The 20,221-nt window shown below is 39.2% G+C and overlaps 2 protein-coding genes across 8 annotated transcripts; one reads left to right on the top strand and one right to left on the bottom strand.

The window, feature by feature from the left end:
* Positions 1-801: 801 nt before the first annotated feature.
* Positions 802-9,246, top strand: LOC112292744 (uncharacterized). Of its 6 annotated transcripts, none has more exons than XM_024541538.3 (18): positions 802-1,196; positions 2,193-2,281; positions 2,477-2,549; positions 2,975-3,087; positions 3,271-3,337; positions 3,554-3,602; positions 4,020-4,105; positions 4,253-4,533; positions 4,791-4,846; positions 5,387-5,472; positions 5,614-5,706; positions 6,001-6,148; positions 6,603-6,770; positions 7,113-7,160; positions 7,356-7,541; positions 7,752-8,134; positions 8,249-8,477; positions 8,632-9,246. In XM_024541538.3, the coding sequence occupies exons 1-18, from the start codon at positions 1,023-1,025 to the stop codon at positions 8,997-8,999; spliced, it is 2,697 nt and encodes an 898-aa protein (XP_024397306.1). In that variant the 5' UTR covers positions 802-1,022; the 3' UTR covers positions 9,000-9,246. The 6 variants fall into 6 exon arrangements, with proteins under 6 accessions (XP_024397306.1, XP_024397305.1, XP_090112375.1 ...); XM_024541537.3 differs by having other exon boundaries at positions 839-1,196; positions 2,972-3,087; XM_090256249.1 differs by lacking the exon at positions 802-1,196 and adding an exon at positions 1,707-1,917.
* A 1,753-nt stretch (positions 9,247-10,999) lies between these two features.
* Positions 11,000-14,130, bottom strand: LOC112292489 (nuclear transcription factor Y subunit B-3). 2 transcript variants are annotated; one of them, XM_024541030.3, is made up of 3 exons: positions 13,900-14,130; positions 12,507-12,936; positions 11,000-12,037 (listed from the first exon to the last, which is right to left on the bottom strand). In XM_024541030.3, exons 2-3 carry the CDS (start codon positions 12,742-12,744, stop codon positions 11,619-11,621), a joined length of 657 nt encoding a protein of 218 aa, XP_024396798.1. In that variant the 5' UTR covers positions 12,745-12,936; positions 13,900-14,130; the 3' UTR covers positions 11,000-11,618. The 2 variants fall into 2 exon arrangements, with proteins under 2 accessions (XP_024396798.1, XP_024396797.1); XM_024541029.3 differs by having other exon boundaries at positions 14,061-14,130.
* Between the last annotated feature and the right edge of the window lie 6,091 nt (positions 14,131-20,221).

The following is a 20,221-nucleotide window of genomic DNA, read 5'->3' as shown; positions in this document are numbered from 1 at the left end:
TTTTTCCTCAACAACATTTTTACAATAAAAAAGGTATTCATTACTTGCTAAATAATAGATTGTAATGTGATTTGGACTTGTAACAAAACTTCAACGTGCATTTATTCATATTCTATTATTTTTTTGATATTCTTATGACAGAGATGTTCTTGCAATCTTTTTCTTTTTAAGAAAAATATTGAAAAATACTTGAAGAAAATTCATATTTTGTGTGTACGTGATAGTCACAGTGCTATAACTTCAATCCAATCATTTGGGTTTTGGATGTGAGCTTTGGAAGATGAAATAGAAAGACACCACAATGTCAATCATCATTATCACAAGTAACTTGTACACATTCTAACATTTTTATTCATATATAAGGCAACGTCTAAAACTACTATATATATATATATATATAAATGTTTACATTTTTTTTTTGAATTTTTAGATTTTTATAGTAGTTGAATCTCAAACTTCGAAAATGGTGTATAAGTAAGTGAAATTATACTTTATTCCTACACCCCAAATATAACCCAAACAACCGGACGTTTCCGCCGTTGGATCAAAGGGACCTGGAATGGACGGTGGAGATGCAGGAAAAACCAAAACAGATATTCCCCCGAACAAGTCCTCGCACTAGGGCCAGAGTGTGTCCCCGGATGAACAAGGACGCACAGAATCACGACGACGACACTTATCATCCTCTCGTATTCATCGATCACACAAGGACCGGGGGTTCGGTGTGAACGTGTCGGTGGACTCAGTTCGCGGTCCGGAGCTAAATTCCAGAGAAGGGGATGATACCCTGGCTCTCTATCAACCCGTGAGCTAAACCCTAAACCTTGATTTTGCCACTCTCGTGGTTTAAGCACTTTTGCGAACGGGGTCGCGTGCATTGCTCCTGCACTTCGTTGCAGTTTCTGTAGTTCTTACGTTACGATTGTAGACGTTGTTTTCTGCTAGGTTTCGGAAATTTTTGACGTAAATTTGGGCGGAGTTGGTGCGAGAGTGAGAAAGAGAGAGAGCGAGGGGGAGAAAGGATGGGGGGTAGAGGGCGGGGAGGAAAGCGGAACCGAACACAGCGACGGGATTTCAAAGATGGACGACCGAACGAATGGAAGCGGTCTCGCCCTGCTTCTGAGCACCATGCTAACTCCGAACAAGGGTGGAATCCTTTCGTCATGGAGAGTCCTGCTTTTGAAGCTTTCTACAAGGCAACGTCCTGCTATCTTTCTCCTCCTCTTGAGTGACACTCTGCGCATTGTTTTGGACGGAAGGAGTAAGGACGGTGTGGCGACTTATGTAATTCGTGGTTGGTTTGAGGAGTTTGGAATTTTTGGACTCGCAGCTTCCGTGTTGGTGCGTGGTGGAGGGATTGTATTTGTAGGTGTCAACTTAATTTCGTCGTGCACGGACTCGTGAATGTTTTCTGCTGGCGAATGACATTTGTTTTTAACTCGAGCAGAACCTGTTTTAGTCTTTTGAGCACGTAGAATATCGTTCAGAATTTTTTTTAATGAATGTACGCTAGCAGTTATTGGGTCAGCCGAGCAATCTTGTAGGGTGGCTACAAGGTTGAGGTTTGCCCTCAAAATAATCGTAGACTTTCTCGTTCTGGGAATGACGGTAAACTTCGATTTTTTGTTTTTTGTTTTTTCCATCGCACAGAATTTCAAACAGCGCCTTTAAGTTTAATTTAAAAAGCTTTGGCTTAATCTATGCAGATGCCATCTCTACCTTTGGGAGTAGTGAACACATCTTAAGTTGGCCTCGGACTGATTGTGTAAAGCTGCTCTAAGTTGGAATTTCATTGGGGGTGTCAGCTACAACAGTTCAGAGGATTGAGTTGTAGAAGCAGCGTGGGACAGTTGAATTCTCGCTACTTTACTGTTACTGCATTCAAATTTGTCTTTGCAACATTAAGATTACACAATGGTGATACGATTGTTTTCATTTAATTGGACTTTGTGCTTCACAATTACGCATTTTGCTGAAACTTACTTTTCCGTCTGTCGTCTGAAAATTACGATTTTGTTTACCATCGTTATTCTGTTCACTCGATCTGTTGAAGCGGATTTATTTATTTATTTATTTATCAGTGTTCAGAAACGTGACAACTGAGCGACTTTCTTTGTGCACAACCAAGCTCACTGGTTTAGGAATGTTCGGTCTTGGGACATAAGCGACTCACTTTTTGTTGTTTTATACAGAAGCAAAAGATTGTACCCGAAGAGGAATGGGAGACGTTCATTGCCACGTTGCGCAAGCCATTGGCAACTACATTTCGTATCAATGGCAGGTAAGTTTGATTTGCGAACCCGCCAATTCTCGTTAATAAGAAGTTATGTCAATTGTCAGAAAATCCCCGGCTCTGTAGTTTTGTTGGCGGCACATAGTTAAGTTACTGGATTACATACTATCTGATGCCCATGTGCAGCATTATTCTGAAACAATGATGTTATATATTGCTATTGTTCCTGTTTATATGCTGCAGTGGACAGTTTGCTCATGAGATCAGGGATCAAATGCAGCGCGACTTTTTTGATCAATTGAAAAGTGGGGTTGAGGTAAAGTTTCATGTGAATTTTTTCAAGAAAATGACGAAGATTCGTAATTGATGACACTGGATGAAATTATTATCATCGTAATTGGAGACACTCGCATAGGAAGCATCCAATTGACCTCGTTTTGGTTGTAACACTCACAAATGTTCTTGTGTGGCTCACGATATACTTGACCAATTTCTTTGTAATTTTCTGCTCTCATATCCGTGGTTCGTTTTCAATTCATGGTGACCTATTTAGAGTCATTTATTTGAAGATATTTTGCATGGGTTTATCTTTTATGGTCGTTTTGGACAATCAATTACTTTTTGTTCTGTGTTGAGAAGGCGCAAGCTTACGGAGACTGAGAGTATCCGTGCGTGTAAAGTATTTAGTTAAATGTCATGAATCTATATCCTCTTTTGTAGTTAATCGCTACCTTGTAGCAGGTAGATGGGGGAGTCGTCGAGCCTGTACGAGCATTGGCCTGGTATCCTGATAATTTGGCATGGCACTTGAACTACTCCCGCATGCAAATCCGAAAGATGCCCATCCTTGAGCGGTATGCTTTTCTTGAAATAGCCTTATATGATTTGATACTGACGCATGTGTATTTTCTCAAGATATGTCCTAATGAACATTCAGTCACATATCAGAATAATGAACAAGTGTTGTCTCCTACATTTCTTCATGTAATCAAATATATGATATTTGAATTTTCTCTGCCTTTGTTATGTGTTCCCAGAATACACGAATTCTTGAAGCTAGAGAATGAGATTGGAAGTATTACACGTCAAGAAGCAGTTAGCATGGTGAGTCCTTGTGCATGATGTAATCCGCGATTTTCCCCTTCTGTACAGTAATATGTCTCCACATCATGTCTACCTTACATTTCAATTTAATAGGTACAATGGATCTGCGAACAAAGGGTTTGTGTAGCTAGTTGCGGGAGTTCAGCAGTACATATATACCAGTGTGCTTGTGCTTCACATTAAGAGGAGCATATATGTGTTTTTTCATCATTGCAGATTCCTCCATTATTTTTGGATGTACAGCCTCATCACAAGGTTCTTGATAGTAAGCGGCACTCTACATCTACTCTGTATGCCCTGGACTTGTAAAAGCGAAACAATTCTTACATCTGTATGTTTAAATAGGCACCAGTGAAAGCCTCATGTTATTAACATTATACACACAATTATTAATGCACCTCACATGCAACATTATCATGTTCTTGTAGTCCAGCTTCAGCCTTAAAACTTTAAAGTAATGTGAACAAGTATTGGTCTAATTCCACTAGGTGAGATCTGCCAGAATATAGCATTGATAGTTTTTACTTGGAAGGTGACATTCATCGACTAATGCTGGTGGTAAAAGAGCATGGGTTTATCTTTTATGGTCGTTTTTGGACAATCAAATGGAAGTAAATCATCCGTTTGTATCTTCCTGGGCCTTCCTACAACTTTCATTTATAGGATGTCCGTTGTGTTGCAGTGTGTGCTGCACCTGGATCCAAGACCTTTCAGCTGTTAGAGATGATCCATAGAGATGTCAAACCTGGAGAGCTTTCAGATGGCATGGTGCGCCACTTCGCAATTCTGTGGTTCTTTCGTAATTGTAGTGAAGATGTGACTGATGTTCTTTGCTTATTTTGCCTTTGTCTGAATTCGACGTAGTTAAATTTTAATTTGTTACTGATACTCAAACCTTTTGCTTGACATATGCAGGTCATTGCTAATGACTCCGACGTGCAGCGGTGTCACCTTTTGATCCACCAAACCAAGCGCATGTGTAGTCCGAATATCATGGTCACAAACCATGATGCCCAACTTTTCCCAGGACTGAAAGACAGAAGCGGTCACTTTGAGGCTGTTTCAGCAGATGCTAGCGTGGAGGCTGAAATTTCGGAGGAAGAGATAAATGGGTTATACTTTGATCGCATTCTTTGTGATGTACCATGCAGTGGAGATGGTACTCTTCGCAAAGCTCCAGACATTTGGAGAAAATGGTATGACACCTCTGTTTTATGCATTTGGCTTTTGGAGCTAAGCCCGTGAACTTGATGTATGGGGACATTATGTGTGTTGAAATTGTACATCGAATCAACCTTTAAATGGTTTCCTGTAAGCTGAATGCTGAATATTTGACCACATTGGTCCTTGCAGACATTTGAAGGTTGACTGAAGGTTACTGTTGCCATTGTTTTGAAGCTGATGATTTTAGTTCCTAGATAATTACAACATGTTATGTTTTTTGGGTTGTTAGGAATTGCGGTGTTGCTAACGGTTTGCATCGGCTTCAAATTCAAATAGCAATGCGTGGTACGTTATAGCTACCCCTTATTTGCAGTGGTTTGTACAACAGCAGAGTATATAAGGTAGAGGATATGATGGATCGTAAGAATGATTGGACATCTAATACCTTATGAAGTTAATTTTATCACATGCTACAAATTCAAGTTTGGATTTATTTAATATAGTTTTACCCAACATTTCTTTTCACGCTGACCACATAAATTTTTTCCCGCATTTCTCGAAGATTAAATTTTAATTTTGCCAATTTATGCAAAAGTTTAAAGTCCAAATAAAACTTTTGAAGAATTTGGAGGTCAAACAATCGAAAATCAACGTTATGTATGTGAGTCGCAACGCCAAAGCAATAATTGTCCTAGGAATGAGTTTTGAATGATATAACTACTTGTTTATAACACATCAAGAAAAGGTGAACCAACCTGAGGAAGTGTAGGGCTAATATCAATTCGAAGGAAATAGTTTTTAATTGAATTCAATGAATTGTCTGTAGTCATTTTAAAGTGTTACAAAATGGGATCCTTCTTAATACTTCTTATATATGTGCTCAAGGTGTGGCGCTCCTGAAAACTGGTGGGAGATTGGTGTACTCTACATGCTCCCTGAATCCTGTTGAAGATGAGGCAGTTGTGGGAGAGGTAATTTTTCCCAGTATGGTTACTCTACCAACCATCGCTATTTTGATCCTCATACAATTCACCTATTTGTCTTAGTCAATTCAGCTAGTCTACATTGGTTCCATCCTTGTGTGCTTTAACAAGTGATGTGCGTTCCTTCAGATTTTGAGAGAGAGCCGTGGAAGTGTGGAGTTATTGGATGTATCATCAGAGCTTCCCGAGCTTAAACGACGACCAGGCCTTACTTCTTGGCTGGTGTTTATTTTACCCTGATCGTATTCTTTAGTAATCATTTATGTTTGAAGCCATTGCCGATAAACTTTAAAAGATCGTGAACCCTTTGTCAACATTCTTAATATGAATGGTCATGAATTGAGATTTTAGTTCCTTTCAGGCGTATCTGGATTTTGAATTTTCAATATGTCGATACGTCTTTGTTACCAAACTGAAGGATGTTTTTGAGGCACAAAGGTGAGAAGGATTGTTGAATAAATATACATTCTTGCATACTTTGGTTTTGTTTACACTCAAAGATATGTTTGTGATCAGGTCCGAGACAGGAAGAGGTGGCTTTCCTCTGCTTCAAAGATTGATAGGCACAGGGCTGGTGCTGTAGTCCCGAGTATGTTTCCGTCTGGAAACGGATGGGATCTTTCAGATATTGAACTGTCAACTGGGGTTTCCTCCCCCCCCGCTGGTAATATGTTTGTTAGCTTGACATGTATTTTTAAACAAAGTTTTTCAATGTTTCAAAGTATTTACAGCCAAGGTTGTTTGTCAATATTCCTTCTTATCTCCTGTACTGTCCTGCCCCTTTTCAGAAAGTTGCCTCAAAACTGCCCCTGTAACTTAAAGATCATCGAAGTGGAAACAGTCTGTAATTTGTAAAACTGTTAATCTAGTCATGAAGCAGCTTTTCCATGTTGTATGTCCGAAAACACCTCCTATGAAACATTTCTGAATAGCTTCAGTAGTTTTCCCAAGACACACATAATGCGACTTTTTAAAGTAATACTAAAGCTTATCTTTATTTTCTTTTGTGAAGATTGCTTTTATCTCCATTCTTTTGAGGATTGAAGTTGTAGATGTTCTAGTATTCTCTAAGTCTTTAGTGTTAAGGCAGTTACTGATTGTTTAAAGTAATGTAGCAGATGTTGAAGATGATGCCGAAAAGCAGGAGGCAGAGGAGGCAGAGGATGACGAAGATCCACCAGAAGTGGCTACCTTGCCACTAGAGCGATGTATGAGGCTTCTTCCCCACGATCAAGATACAGGTGGTTTTTTCATTGCTGTATTCCGCAAGATCGCCCCATTCAAAGGTAAATAATTTGTACATTGATCTAAGTTCTGCTCATTTTAGTTGTGGTTGTGAGGTGAATATTTTCAGTTGTGATAATCCCACACACCTAATAGGGTAAGTGTTTTGCGATTCGTGACATCACTATCATTTATAAGTTTACAACTACACTATCTGCCTATGTGCTAGTATGCAGCTTGTTTTATATCCTTTTTCTCCCACGGGCAATTGGCAGATGTGGAGAGAGTTATGTGTTAGTGAATTCATCTACGGTTGGTCTTTTGAAATCATCTACGGTAATGTATTTGATTAAATTAACCATGATTTACCATCGTGATCTCATACTCTTTCTTAATTCATGCAGCTATTCCTAAAATCAAAGAGTCACACAAGTCTCGTCTCCTACGCGCAGGTAAGACTTGGCATAAGACCATATGTTCATTATATTTTCGCAGAACCAATTCTCGTTATGTTATGGGCTTAGAATTCCATTTGGTGTAGTTTCGGAAGAGATCTTAGACTGCCTCTTGTGATAAGGTGATAAGTATATTGTTCATCTTCGTTAAACGTCATGCGATTAACTTTCGCTGTGCTTGTTATATTGCAGTAAACGAGACTCTTACTGCTGATGGAGAGAAAGGTTTGCTGGTACCTGCGCCTAGCGACCTAGAGACCACCATCGTGAATATGAATGATGCTGATGATGTTCTTCCTGAAGCTAACTTATTAGATGTTCAAGCGGAGGATACTATTGAGGTTGAGAATGCAGTTGAAGCAGTAGAACCTGTTTCTGGTAAGGGAAAAAGTTCTTAAGTTTCCATTTACCTGTTTTCCTTTAAGGGTTTTAAGTAAAAGAGTTCTATTTGCCTCTAAGAACCATTGATTTGATTTCCATAGAATCGGTTGCAATTTCCCTCAGCCCTGACACATATTTTGATTTGGTACAGCGTGAGCAAATCATTGCTAGGTTTCTCATTCTTATTAATTTCATGATGTGCTTTAGATAACGCGGAGGCAGAAGGTACCAAAGAGGCTGAAGAACCAATGACCGTGAATTCCCCTAAAGAAGACGAACAGCAGAAGTTGGAGGCCACGGTTTTGGACCCAAAGGATCCTAACGCAATCGGTCGGGTTCAACGTCAGGGACGGTGGAAAGGGGTAGACCCTGTTTTTTTCCTTGAAGATGAGAAGATCATCAGTAGTCTTATAGATTTCTATGGAATCAAAGAAACGTTCCCCGTTCACCAGCATCTTGTAATCAGAAGCGAAGATGTCACTCGCTGCAAACGAATTTACTATGTATCAGCTACTGTAAGCAACGCTATTAAGATGAATTATCGATCTGGTGAACAGATGAAGATCACCTCTGCTGGGTTGAAGATATTTGTGAGTTTCTAAACCACCCCTGGAGTTTATGGTTTATCCTCCTGGCTCTTAATACCTGTAGCCTGTGACTTGTCTACCCTGTGATGTTGACTTCATTGGTTATGTGTGCATCAGGAACGTCAACAAATGAAGGAACCTACATCTTGTATTTTCAGGATAGCCTCAGAAGGTCTACCAGTGTTGTTACCTCACATGACGAAGCAGATTGTTACAGCTACTAGGGAAGACTTCAGGCTTTTGCTTGCAGAAAAAATTGTCCAATTTTCAGCGTTCAGTGACCCTACCTTTGCAGACGTCTTACGTGAGCTGAAGCATGGATGCTGCGTTGTAACCCTGCCCACTGGTAGGGTTGAAGAGCACCACGATCATTTTATCTTCCCATGTTCCGACTTCGCTATTATGGTTATGTTAGATGAGTACCTCTTTTTAGGAATTAATTATTATTTATTTTTTTATTTTTATTTTTTTCATCTGATGTTGAAGCACCTTGTTCGCAGAAGGACCTGATGCTGCCATCAATGGAGGATCAATGGGTATAGCTGTGGCATGTTGGAAAGGAAGGAATAATGTAAGTATTCTTATAACTAAGGCGGAAGCAAATCAAATGCACCAGCGCCTCTCTTTCGTGGATGATCCTGTATCAGGACCTCAAGAAACAGCAGGTGCCATCGGAGGAGAGTTGGCGACCACTCTAAGTAACGATGCAACAATTACTGATGCTGGAAGTGATTTGAAACGAAGTCCCAAGGACGATCAGGTGGTAGCTGATAGCATAGTTGAGGAACCTCAGAACGGAATAATACCAAGCAAGGCTGACCAATTAGTTGCCGAAGCCCACGAGCAAACTGGTCATCTTGGTGAGTGATAGTGTTGCTGGAAACACTGTCCAGATTCCTCCTGCAGCTTCTTAGGATGCATCTCTTCATGCAGGATTTAACAGGAAATCATCCTGCACTTTATAATGTCTCTGTTGGGTGTGATCACTTGGTCACTGACATAGCCATGAAATGACGAAACCTCTCCAAAGTAGTGGAGGATCTTCCCAAACTGTTGGTGTTGTGTAACATATTTTTGATAACTCGTTTCTGGACAGAGATTTTCTTTACAATGTATTTAACCGTTCCTTACAACGTTCTGAATTTCAATCTTCTGAAAGTACAGCCAATCCGGCACCTAAGCCCTCATGATATGGTCTCGATACGACGTATGTTAACGTCTTGACTCTAGCCTGGCTGTGCACTTCACGGAGTTACTTGTGTTGGACAGTGTCAGCTGTAGAGTGTATCAAGACCAGCTGGATTGATGGACATGTATCGTTAGTGGGAGCAAATTCCTTAAAAGTCTGAGCAGAACGGGACGTTTGATGTTTATTGGATGTCGTTTCAAGGCTATCTAATCTCGTTGAAAGACCTGAGAATTATTTTAGGAAGTGATCCTGCTGATCTCACTGGAGGCAAAGAAATTGCTCTTTGGTGCAAATAATTTGAAAAAAGGTGTTTATATCACGAATCTAATGCTTTCCTACAAGGAACAGACAAGAAATCCCTACACTATCCAAGTACGATTTATTTGCTGAGGTTGGTAGTTATTGTTGCATACATGCTTTTGCTTCAATCTATTTTCTGTTTACAAATCTACTTGGTACTTTCGAAAAATATGTTCCGAAATTCAACAACCTTTTGATACTTTCTTGTTCAACTACAGTGTATAAAACAACAGTTCGATTTATATTTTAGTTCTTCTAAATATATGGAGATTTGTGAAAAAAATGATAATCTAATCAGATAGATTTTCAAATAAACAAGTGATTGAATCAAGATAAAAATTGAATGTACGAATTAATTCATGCATGGTGGCAAAAGTTTTCATGTCACTGCAAGGATAAATGGCATATTTGACCCATTTTCTCAATCATGCATCATCTAGGCCATCTTTTGGCTAAAGTATTTGAAAGTGCAAAGTTTTAAAGTTGCCAATGATAACGCTGTCAGAAATTGCTTCACTTCAACCTTGAATAAATTGTTGTATGAAATGTGAAAATGGGCAAATCCAGCATCCTCGACAACAACCTGACACAAGAATCCTGAAAGAAATTCAGAATTTGTTCTAAAATTATGCAAACAAGTTTCAATTAGGACGCTGTTGTTCATCCCAATTGCTAGAAACTGCGTGCATTATACTAAAATATGGCAATGCATGGGACGCATCACACACAATTTTATATTCAAAATAATTAAAAAAAGGAAGTAAACCAGATTATAAGCGATAGAAAATAGAATGCGTTTTCACACGATGGTTGGTTGTCTACTTTGAAACAACATTGTGTGTATGTTAACTGTACTGGAGGCTGTTTTTAGTTTACACAGCAGTATGGAGCAACTTGTCCTGCTGTCCATATTCAAATCGAATATTCTAAAAACAGGAATGGTATACTGTACCAAATGCTGTTATAAGCAAGAGGCAGTAGGTGCAGATCCCAGGACTCATACACGGAGTTTTACAGGGACTCGGGCACAAGGCGATACCTGAACCAAGACTTTCCATGGTCCACTTGTCTTATTACATACTCACAAAATATTCATAGACCACATATAAATGTTTATAAAAAAATGCATATAAATTGATGGGCGTCACAGATTATGCAGAATGAGCAGGTACAACACTAAAAAACTTGTTTATCAAACAACCCAACCCTTCTATCATCGAGTTCGTACTGTCATGCGCAGAAGGAATAAGTCTCAAGGCAAGTTACAACATGAGTCTACCATTACAACACTTGCCAAAAATACCACACATGCACTAATGTGGCACTTCAAATATCCACAATCATTTTAAGGCAAAAAAGGAACATAAAAAACCAAGAAATAATGATAACTACACTGGAAGCAGTTCAATATCTTGTACAGAGCTCAATTATAATCACAATGGTGCTGATCTCTCAATATAAAAGATACTCACCAGCGAGATCTATCCTCCCCACCCCACCGAAGGACAGTCTCTATTCCTGCCGACTTACACACCCTCCCCACGAGAGTACAACCTAAGATGCTCTAAGAAAAACACACTCCCACATACATGATACAAATCAATCCATATCAATCTGCATGTCTTTCCTTATCTTGCATCCTACAGAGCCTTTTCACATAGAAAAGGTTGAAATGTCAACGAATTCAAAGCAAAATATTCAACCCCCTCGTATTGCCAAGGCCAAGAAAAATCAGCACAGATAACTATCATTCAGAATGTACACTGCCAGACCCGGTACGCTCCTTTCCAAACAAAAAGTGCTCCTCCTTTCACTTGAAACTCCCCGAGCTTCAACGACATCACTTCTATGTTTTCATCATTCAACAGTCGCCAACACTTCACATGACCCACCCATCACTGTTTCAACAGCACCATAATGCCCTGCCCATGCTCCAAAACACCCCATCACGCTGTCGACAATATCCCCACTTCCAAAGCCTCCTGCCAGTGAAAACTCTTACACTCCGCGGGGTTGGTTTCCACCAGACTGCATCGGCATCTGGTATTGCGGCATCATTTGATGAGGAGAATATATCATCCCCGGAGGTGCCTGCTGCGCGTACGGCTGTTGCATCATCTGCATCGATACGGGAATTCCATGCCCATGCATGTTCCCGTTCATCGTTCCGTTCATGCCGTTGATTCCGCCTGCCATGCCCATCGACCCCATACCTCCTTGGTTGCTCTCTTTTCCTCCCTGCTGATCACCACCCTTGGCCATAGAGGCCTTCTCCCCCTCCAGTTCACGATACTTGTGTAGGTACACCTTCAGAGGTTCCACATAATCTTCAAAACCAAGAGTACTCATGGCCCACAGCAAGTCATCCCCGTTGATCGTCTTCCTCTTTTCCCTCTGACACTTGTCGGACGCCTCACCTGCAGTGATAGTCAAAGAGTTAGACTCTATTTCAATGACCCCAAAGACGCATCTAAAAAATACAAAGGACATCGAGAATATTCGAAGGCTGTCTGCATTCATCGTCAGGTGTAAATATTTGCAACTATTGTTCGCTAACATATGCCACAATCTTGTGAAAACACTTCCAATTTCAATTGCTGCAGACTTTAAGACCCGTTGAATCTTAAAAAAGGTAACAATGCCTAAACAACAGTTGGCTAGCACATGTTCCGCGTCCAACAAACGCACAATGCGAATACGCTCACGCTGCGGGCGGATCACGACTCAGCACAAAATCTCACTATATCAAACTGCACCCGCTCTCTGGTATACGTTCCTCATTGTCCCCCATGTCACGGGAAAGGACCCTGGCTCAACCTGTTCAGTATCATGCTCTTCGCTTCATTTTCCACATTGTACAAAACTAAATATGGCTCATTCATGTACCAGTAATGAAACTGATGAACTCGGATACGCACTCCTGCACAGTCTCTTTGGCGTCTTTCGATATCTTCGCATTAGATGGCAATGCTTTCTTCATGATTCGGCTCACATTTGCGATGGGCAAAAACCGGTCTTGCTCCCGTACAGAAGCGTCCTGATCACGGTAATGGCCGCCGGACTCGTTATCAGAATGCGGGCTGCTCTCGGGTGAACCTGCGTTGTGGCCGTAACTGTCGGCCATCCGTCCTATTTTGCCTGGGCTTTTCCCCGCAAGGGTTAATTGTAGTATGATCGTCCTTCGCTCTTACGTGTCCTCAACCTTCAGCTCATAACTTTCAAGCTTCGAATCCCCTCATAACAGAGAGAGAGTGAGCAGTTCACAAGAAAAAAAAAATTGCTTCAATCGTTTAGTGCTGGAAAAGGGATTAGTTTCCTGTTTTCCACGACAGAGAAGAGAAAGGCACGCATGTCAGAAGTTCACTGTGCGAGGCAGCATGTCACACAGGTCAGAAACTCAGATCGATTTGCACGGGCATAAGCAACATGCATGGGCTACATGAACATGAGGACATGTAATACTGGATATATGCTCCGTGAATATCGGGTGATTGGGCCTACACTATGGTATAAACTATAGGTTCAATTCGCATATTGCTAGTGCAGACAACGGGAAGTTCCAGTGAAATTAGTCGCAAGAGGACAAAGAGCGCTGATCAAATAAGCCTTTGATCGCGTGTACGAGATCCTTATATACCCCTGATGTAGAGAAGGGAAACTTTTGAAGGCAGAAATAAGAGGCAGAAAACTCTCCGCATAAACAGTCTCAACCCCCCCCCCTCTTCCGCAACGGCAACAAATCCCCTTCCATTCATTCTACACGAAACTCAAAAGCTTCGCCTCTCGCACCCGATTCTCTACCATCAGAGACAAATTCATTGAGAGCTATACAATCATGCTCGACTACAATCGCAAGCAGAATCGCGCAAAAATCACTCTCTCGTACCATATTCGTGATCTTAATCACACAACAAACCCATTGTTACGAAACGGTCGTCCACTACCTCTCCCGGTGTCAACAAGTGAACCGACTCAGTGATACCAACATCACGCCCGTCTTCCCACCTCCCGCACTCCTCGTTCCTAAAATTATCCTTCAACGAAGCTCAATTCTCTCCGAAGAACAAGACACCAGCCAAAGAGGTTATCCTATGAAATTTGTTCTTTAAAAAAAGAAAAAAAACAAACCCCCCGACGATAAAACCTACACTTCCCTCCAAACAAAGTACCGACTATGCGGCGCCTGCGGTGTTCCTAACAATGCGCGATCAAAGCACCACCGACGCTCACCACTGGAAACCTCTCTAACACACCATCGACCTTAAGTCACGAGAATTACCACCAGATCAACCACAAAATCGCGACAAGCGTCATATTCAATAGACGTTTCCCATCTTCCTCAAAACATGCTTCAAAAAACTCTACACAAGCTTAAAAAGCGCAGCAGAAGTGGCGCTCAAGAGCCAATGCGATGCACAGCAAGGGCAGCGACTAGAAGACCTGTTGCTCCGGCGAGAGGTCGACCACAACCACGCGTGCAGAAGGCGGAGGCGGAGACGGATTCGTCCACAAAGGCGAAGCTGAGGGGTGCCGAAGGCAGATGAGAAAGACAAGGAACAGGATAGCGTAACCTCGAAACCGGCCAAACCCGGTCTCCCGGTTGCCCCTATGCCCAGTATTATTTTTAACTTCCCGCTTGCCGATGCACCCGCCCCCGTTCCCCTGCACGTCCTCAAGGCCGTTCTCAACCCTTTCGATGCGCACTCCCCTCGCGTTCCCAAGCGTTCCCGTGACAAGGGGGTGGGGATCAGGATTGCAGACTGGACCTGTGGACGTGGCCGGGTGACCTCACCCTTTCCCGGCCCTTGATGCACATCCTCTCGTGACTTCGAATCAAGTCAGCTTTTAGCAGGATCGGTCGAACTTTTCTTACATCTTTTCAAAAATACTTTTGCCTTTTTGGAGCTCGGTCTGCGAGCGAGCGAGGGTTGTCTGCCTCGTTCTAAAGGCTGGCACGGCCATGAGCGCATCTTCGCGGAATCATGGGATTCCACGGGTTTCAGGTGCTGTCCATCGTACCTTTACTTTTTCCTTTTGCCTCATTCTTTTTTGTTCTTTGACCACTTAATATACACAATTTCGTGGATAATATTTGATGATTTTATCCCTGAATGCTCAAGGTTGTAAAAAAAGTTGTTGTAATCCATTGCTCATCATTCTTCCAACGCTGTGAAATCATTCATCCAACGTGGGTAGTGAGCTCCTTTTAAACACCCCCCCCCCACTTCATCCAAAGTGGGGATGTGGACACAATTCGTATATTAGAATCCCTCATTGGAAACTTCTTATTTATTTTTTTCGCTCACAACAAAACAGTCCATAATCAAAAAGTGATAAAGTAAAAATAAAAAAAATATTCACATTATGTATAAAGACTCCCCAACAAGGCTCAATCACTATCCTCCCAAAAAGGAAAAGATGAGCACTCAGGAAACTTTTGGACTTTTCCCCACACATTGATGTGAATTTAGAAGGGTGCATACACCGGATGAAATGGGGTTTACATATCATGTCCTGGATAGAGCAAAGAGAATATTCACTGCGGATATATTTTATTTCTATTTTTATTCAAAGTAAAAAAAACACTTCAATCGTGTTGACACTTTTCATATTTATATAACGAGAGTCGAAGAGGATGTAAGCTACAAATCAGACAGCTCGTTGTGAAGCCAAATCCAATGCAAACCATGCGTGGAACCAAGCAGTCGAACAGGGTTAAGGCTGCTTGGTTCCACGCATGGTTTCCGCTCGTGGTTGTTGATGGATCTCGACGGCTTCGACAACCAGGCAAGGCCGTCGAGGAGAACTGGGACCGAGAGACTGGTAAATTTCTAAGGGTGGAGTGGCAGTGGACGGGATCTTGAGTTCTCAGTTCTATGGGATCAATGCCACACGCATGATCACTGGGATCATCACCGCAACAGAGAGTTTTTATTGCATGGGTCAGTTAAGATTCCGGAGCGCACTTCTAGCGGCCATGCACCCACACACACCTCTGGTATGAATACGGCCTTTGAAAACTACCCGAATAATTCCCCGGTCTCACAATGGACCACTCCGCGAAGATTGTCGCTTTCTAAGCGATATAGTACTGATAAGGCTGAACGAGGAGAAGAGACCCGATTTGGTGGTGGTGCCCTCCAACTCAGCATGGACAGGCGTGAGAGACGCTCCAAGAAGTCGCTGTCGTACAGCGAGACATCTGTCTCTAGAGCAAAATTCACACTCATAACTTCCGAGGATGGCAGTTGTGGTAACGGTCAAGAAGGGCAAGCTGATCGCAAGGGACTCCGTAGGGCCGCATCCACGGGGGGGGGGGGGATATCCGACACGTCCAGAGGTGGACTTTGTCCCACTTCCGTGATCAAGTTTCACAAGTGAGGGTATGCAGTGTGCTCAAAGTTCATTTCCATGTTCCTGCATGGTCTGAGAGATTACTGTCTTGTCAAGGAAGTTTGACAGTGGAATGTGGGAACAAGGGACCTCAGATTTGCTTTATGATAGACATCTTCATGTGCCTCCGCAGTTCGAGGAGGCACTCGTAATCTCTTCCCCAATTGACGGTCTCGCCCGTGTGTACTGCACGCCAGCAACATATTGGCAACGCAAGGGGAACCCAGACTCGCTTGCTTTTTAAATAAATAGCAAGAAACAAGCCTTCTGGGACGACGCGGTGCAAGCTTGCACTACAGCTAGAGCTGGATTGTGGATGGCGACATATGTCTAATAAAAAGGCAGAGACCTAGAAACAACTCAAGGGACCGAAACAAATAGCTAATTACATCTAACAGCAGCGGAACCGTGACTGGCATTCGATTCCTGGCTTATGGCACCGGCTTGAAGATCCACAATTCAGCGGTCCTCATCAACCCAAGGCAACATCAGACAATGCAATCCACCAGAGTCGAACTTCATGCTACATTCATCCTTCTTGCAAAACGACCACACAGTAAACGCATCAATCGGCCCATTCGTCCAAACATCCAGAACGGAAGGCAAACGAGATCAGTACGTTCGAAGACGACCTGCATTGTATTTGTGGAGCGCACAGATCAACTATTGGACAGAATTCGCTCCGTTTGATGCGTTGATTTTGGTGGTTGATGCCTTCGAGGTCACGAACATCGGGGATCCTTGCAGGCAGCGGGGTTCGATCTCACGGTGACGCTGCAATTGCTGAGCCGGTGCCGGAATCCGGCTCCGCTGCTGGTTTCGGGCCTGGCCACGCACATCGCGAAGGGGACGGCGGCGTCACCATGGTGACATCATCCGCCACCTCAGCAGCTCTCCCGGGCCAGCTGGCCAATTGGATGTCCTGGATGGATGAATCGCATCCCCGTTCTGTTCATCCAACTTAATGTGTGTATAGAACATGTTCGTTCAGAATGCATTATAATAGAATTACAGTAATGGGTAATACACCGAAAATAAAAGTAGGTAAGTTTCTCCTTAAACTATATCATAACTTTGTACTCACTAATCAGAAGTGTATTTATGTTATGTTTGCAAGATTACATTTTTATTTATTTTTATCAATACTATTTTTTTGATAATTTCAACACACGTACACTCAGTGGTTTTTTCAATGGAAAACTGATAATTTTAAAATAATCACTAAAATGACAATTTTTGGTTTCAACAGAATTGATTCTTTGATAGAAAACTCCTTTTTTTTTAGGAATTTTAGTAGGATTGTTAGTTATGAAAATTTCCATAAAAGTATAAAAATCTCAGCTTTTTCTCTCTTTTTTTGTTGTAGGTTGTAAGAAGCCCAAAAAAGATCATTATAAAATATATTTTTTTTGAGTAATTTGTATCTGGTTAGGTGCTCATTGTCTTGAGAACCACTTTCTTCATTCTACTTTTGAGAGATATTCCGTTCTTTCAAAAAAAAACAATTCAGTAGCATGGAGTTCAGCATAGGTACAAAATGTAAAATTTCATATCAATTAGGTTAACACTTATCCATTGTAATTCATTAATATATATATATATATATATATATTGAACAGAGTAATTTTATTTTGAATGCTTATTTTATTTGTGAAGTAAATATTATTTTTGAAGTTAATCATGGTTATATGATGTTATATTGAATACAAGAAATTTATCGATGAGATTGAGAATAGCCTCAATTTTGCCTCTATATATACATGCTTCCAAGAAGGTCTTGTAAAACTTTGTAAGAAATGTGAGGCTTGTGGTGCAAATCTGAAGTTTTAAGTTGATTCCAACACAACTTTTTAAAAATAATATGCTTTTAAGACAAGTTTTAATAGCCACATGACAAATCTATAAGAATAAAAACTTCTAATCCATATCTAAGAAACTTCTTTAATGTTTTTTTAAATGAGATATTATCTATGTAACATTTTTCTACCTACTTTTGTTTATTTATATTATTATTTATAGTTACATAAGTTACACACACACACACACACACACACACACACATATATATATATATATATATATATATATATATAATCTCCTTTCTAGATGACCAAGTCTATAAAGAGTGGCTAAATTGCTTTATAAGTTGATGAAATATAAGATCCATCAAATTATTTAAGCAATATATTTGAATCCATGTTTTTTACAAAGGTTGTTGACATGTTCCTTCAACCATTAATAATATCCTATATAAGGATAAGAAGACCAAATACCCATTTGGTTAATATTAAGGTCTTGAAGATTACCTTCTAACAACATATTTTGTATGCCATTATGTGTAATATCTACTTCAAATAGTATTTTCAAGCATTAAAAGTTTCTTCTAAAATTGTGGTATTTAGTATGTTGTATCTTTATATCTATTTAAAGAATGATATGTCTCTCTTGAGAATCTTCATTACAATTATATTATTGCCTAAGTTAGAACAACCTAACAATTTCATATTACTATTCTGCAAATAACAACTCTTAAGATAAATATGTTGATTATCAATTATCCATGTTCAAAGGAAATTTTATAAATTGATCCCTGAATTTATATTTATTTTACTTACACCATCTTATTGTCAAGGATTGGTCATTGGTTTTTATAAATATCATTATTACAAAATAATAATAAATTCATAAGTATTTAATAGATTTTCAAATGATTCATAGGTGCATTTATTAATATTGAAATTTTCCCAATGTACAAGATAAATCAATTTATTTTGGTGCCATTTAAAATCTTATATTTCTTCTACTTCAAACTATTGATTATTTTTTATTTTAATAAGTGGTAATGATAATTTTTTCTTTGATATATTAATTTTAATATAAGACTCAATCTATATATATATATATGATGATGATGATTTTTTAAATTAATTTTAGTAATACTAATCAATATGCGACTAAATCAACTTATTTTTGAACAATGAATGTGAAAAAAGTTTGATAACCTAAATTTATACAAGGTCAATTAGTTTTCATATTGTAACAAAGTAATCATATCTTATTACTAGTTTTGAACTTTTTTCGTTATTTATTAAAAATGAATATTGATATTTACTTTTTATTATCCTTATGTATCTTTTGGATATATCTTCGTTGTTGTATAAAGATCTATTATTCTACTTACTAAACTTTTAAAAAGCTAAAAGCATCAAATTATAGATTGTAATTATAGTTGGTAAAAAATGATTTTTTTAAAGTAGAATAATATATTATGTTGATGGTAAGAAATTTTTCCAAGTGACTTAGTGATAGTTGATAGTCTATTGCAAATATTGCCTTAATGCTTGATTTATATGTTTTGGTTATAAATTATTTTGGGAATAAAAAATTAGAGGTAATTTTATGTCAACTTTAAGTATGTCGATTATTTTTTTGAACAAACACATGAAAAAGGTTGCTTTAGAATAAATAGAATTTAAGTTTATATTTTTCTATACTCCTAAAATATATAAGAATTTTTTCTACACAAGATATTTTAGTATTATTTAAAAATTTATAAAACACATTATTTATTAAATATTAGAAAATAATAGAATTATTTATAAATCTAAAAGACATGACATTATATTAAAAATGGCTATACTTAGTTTATTATTAAAATTTAAATTCATCATCTTTTTAATAAGTGTCTAATTATAAGTTCTACATACAACTATCTTAAGATAGGTCTTAGCTTTACTGAGCTCATGAAGAAGTTTTAGTATTAAAGACAAATAATAACAATTCTTGATGATCAATATTTTGAGTCTTCAATAATCTTAAATTTATTTGCAAGGATCCACCTTATTTTTGTACAAAGAAGATTTTAAGTATCAAATAAAATTCTTTGTAGGATTTTCATTAATATATTTTTTTGAAAGCAATAACTTCATATCACAACAAGTTGTTAATTGGTTCAAATGGTAGTTGAGTTACTTCTTAATAATCAATTGTACAATCGTATGGTTGATATTTTGATAATATTATAATAATTTGTTTACATGTATTTTTATATTTTTTCTACTATTTTAAAATTCTTTGCAACTTCTATTTGAATAAAGACTTAATGTTGTATAAATGATGAATATAACTTCTTCTTTTTGTACCTTATATAAATACCTTAGTTTTAATAAATATAATAAAATATTTATTTAATGACAATCAGATTAAAT

Source organism: Physcomitrium patens, chromosome 15, assembly GCF_059467195.1.
Source record: "Physcomitrium patens ecotype Gransden chromosome 15, ASM5946719v1, whole genome shotgun sequence".
Classification (NCBI taxonomy): Eukaryota; Viridiplantae; Streptophyta; class Bryopsida; order Funariales; family Funariaceae; genus Physcomitrium; species Physcomitrium patens.
This window is presented reverse-complemented; position numbering and strand designations above follow the sequence as displayed.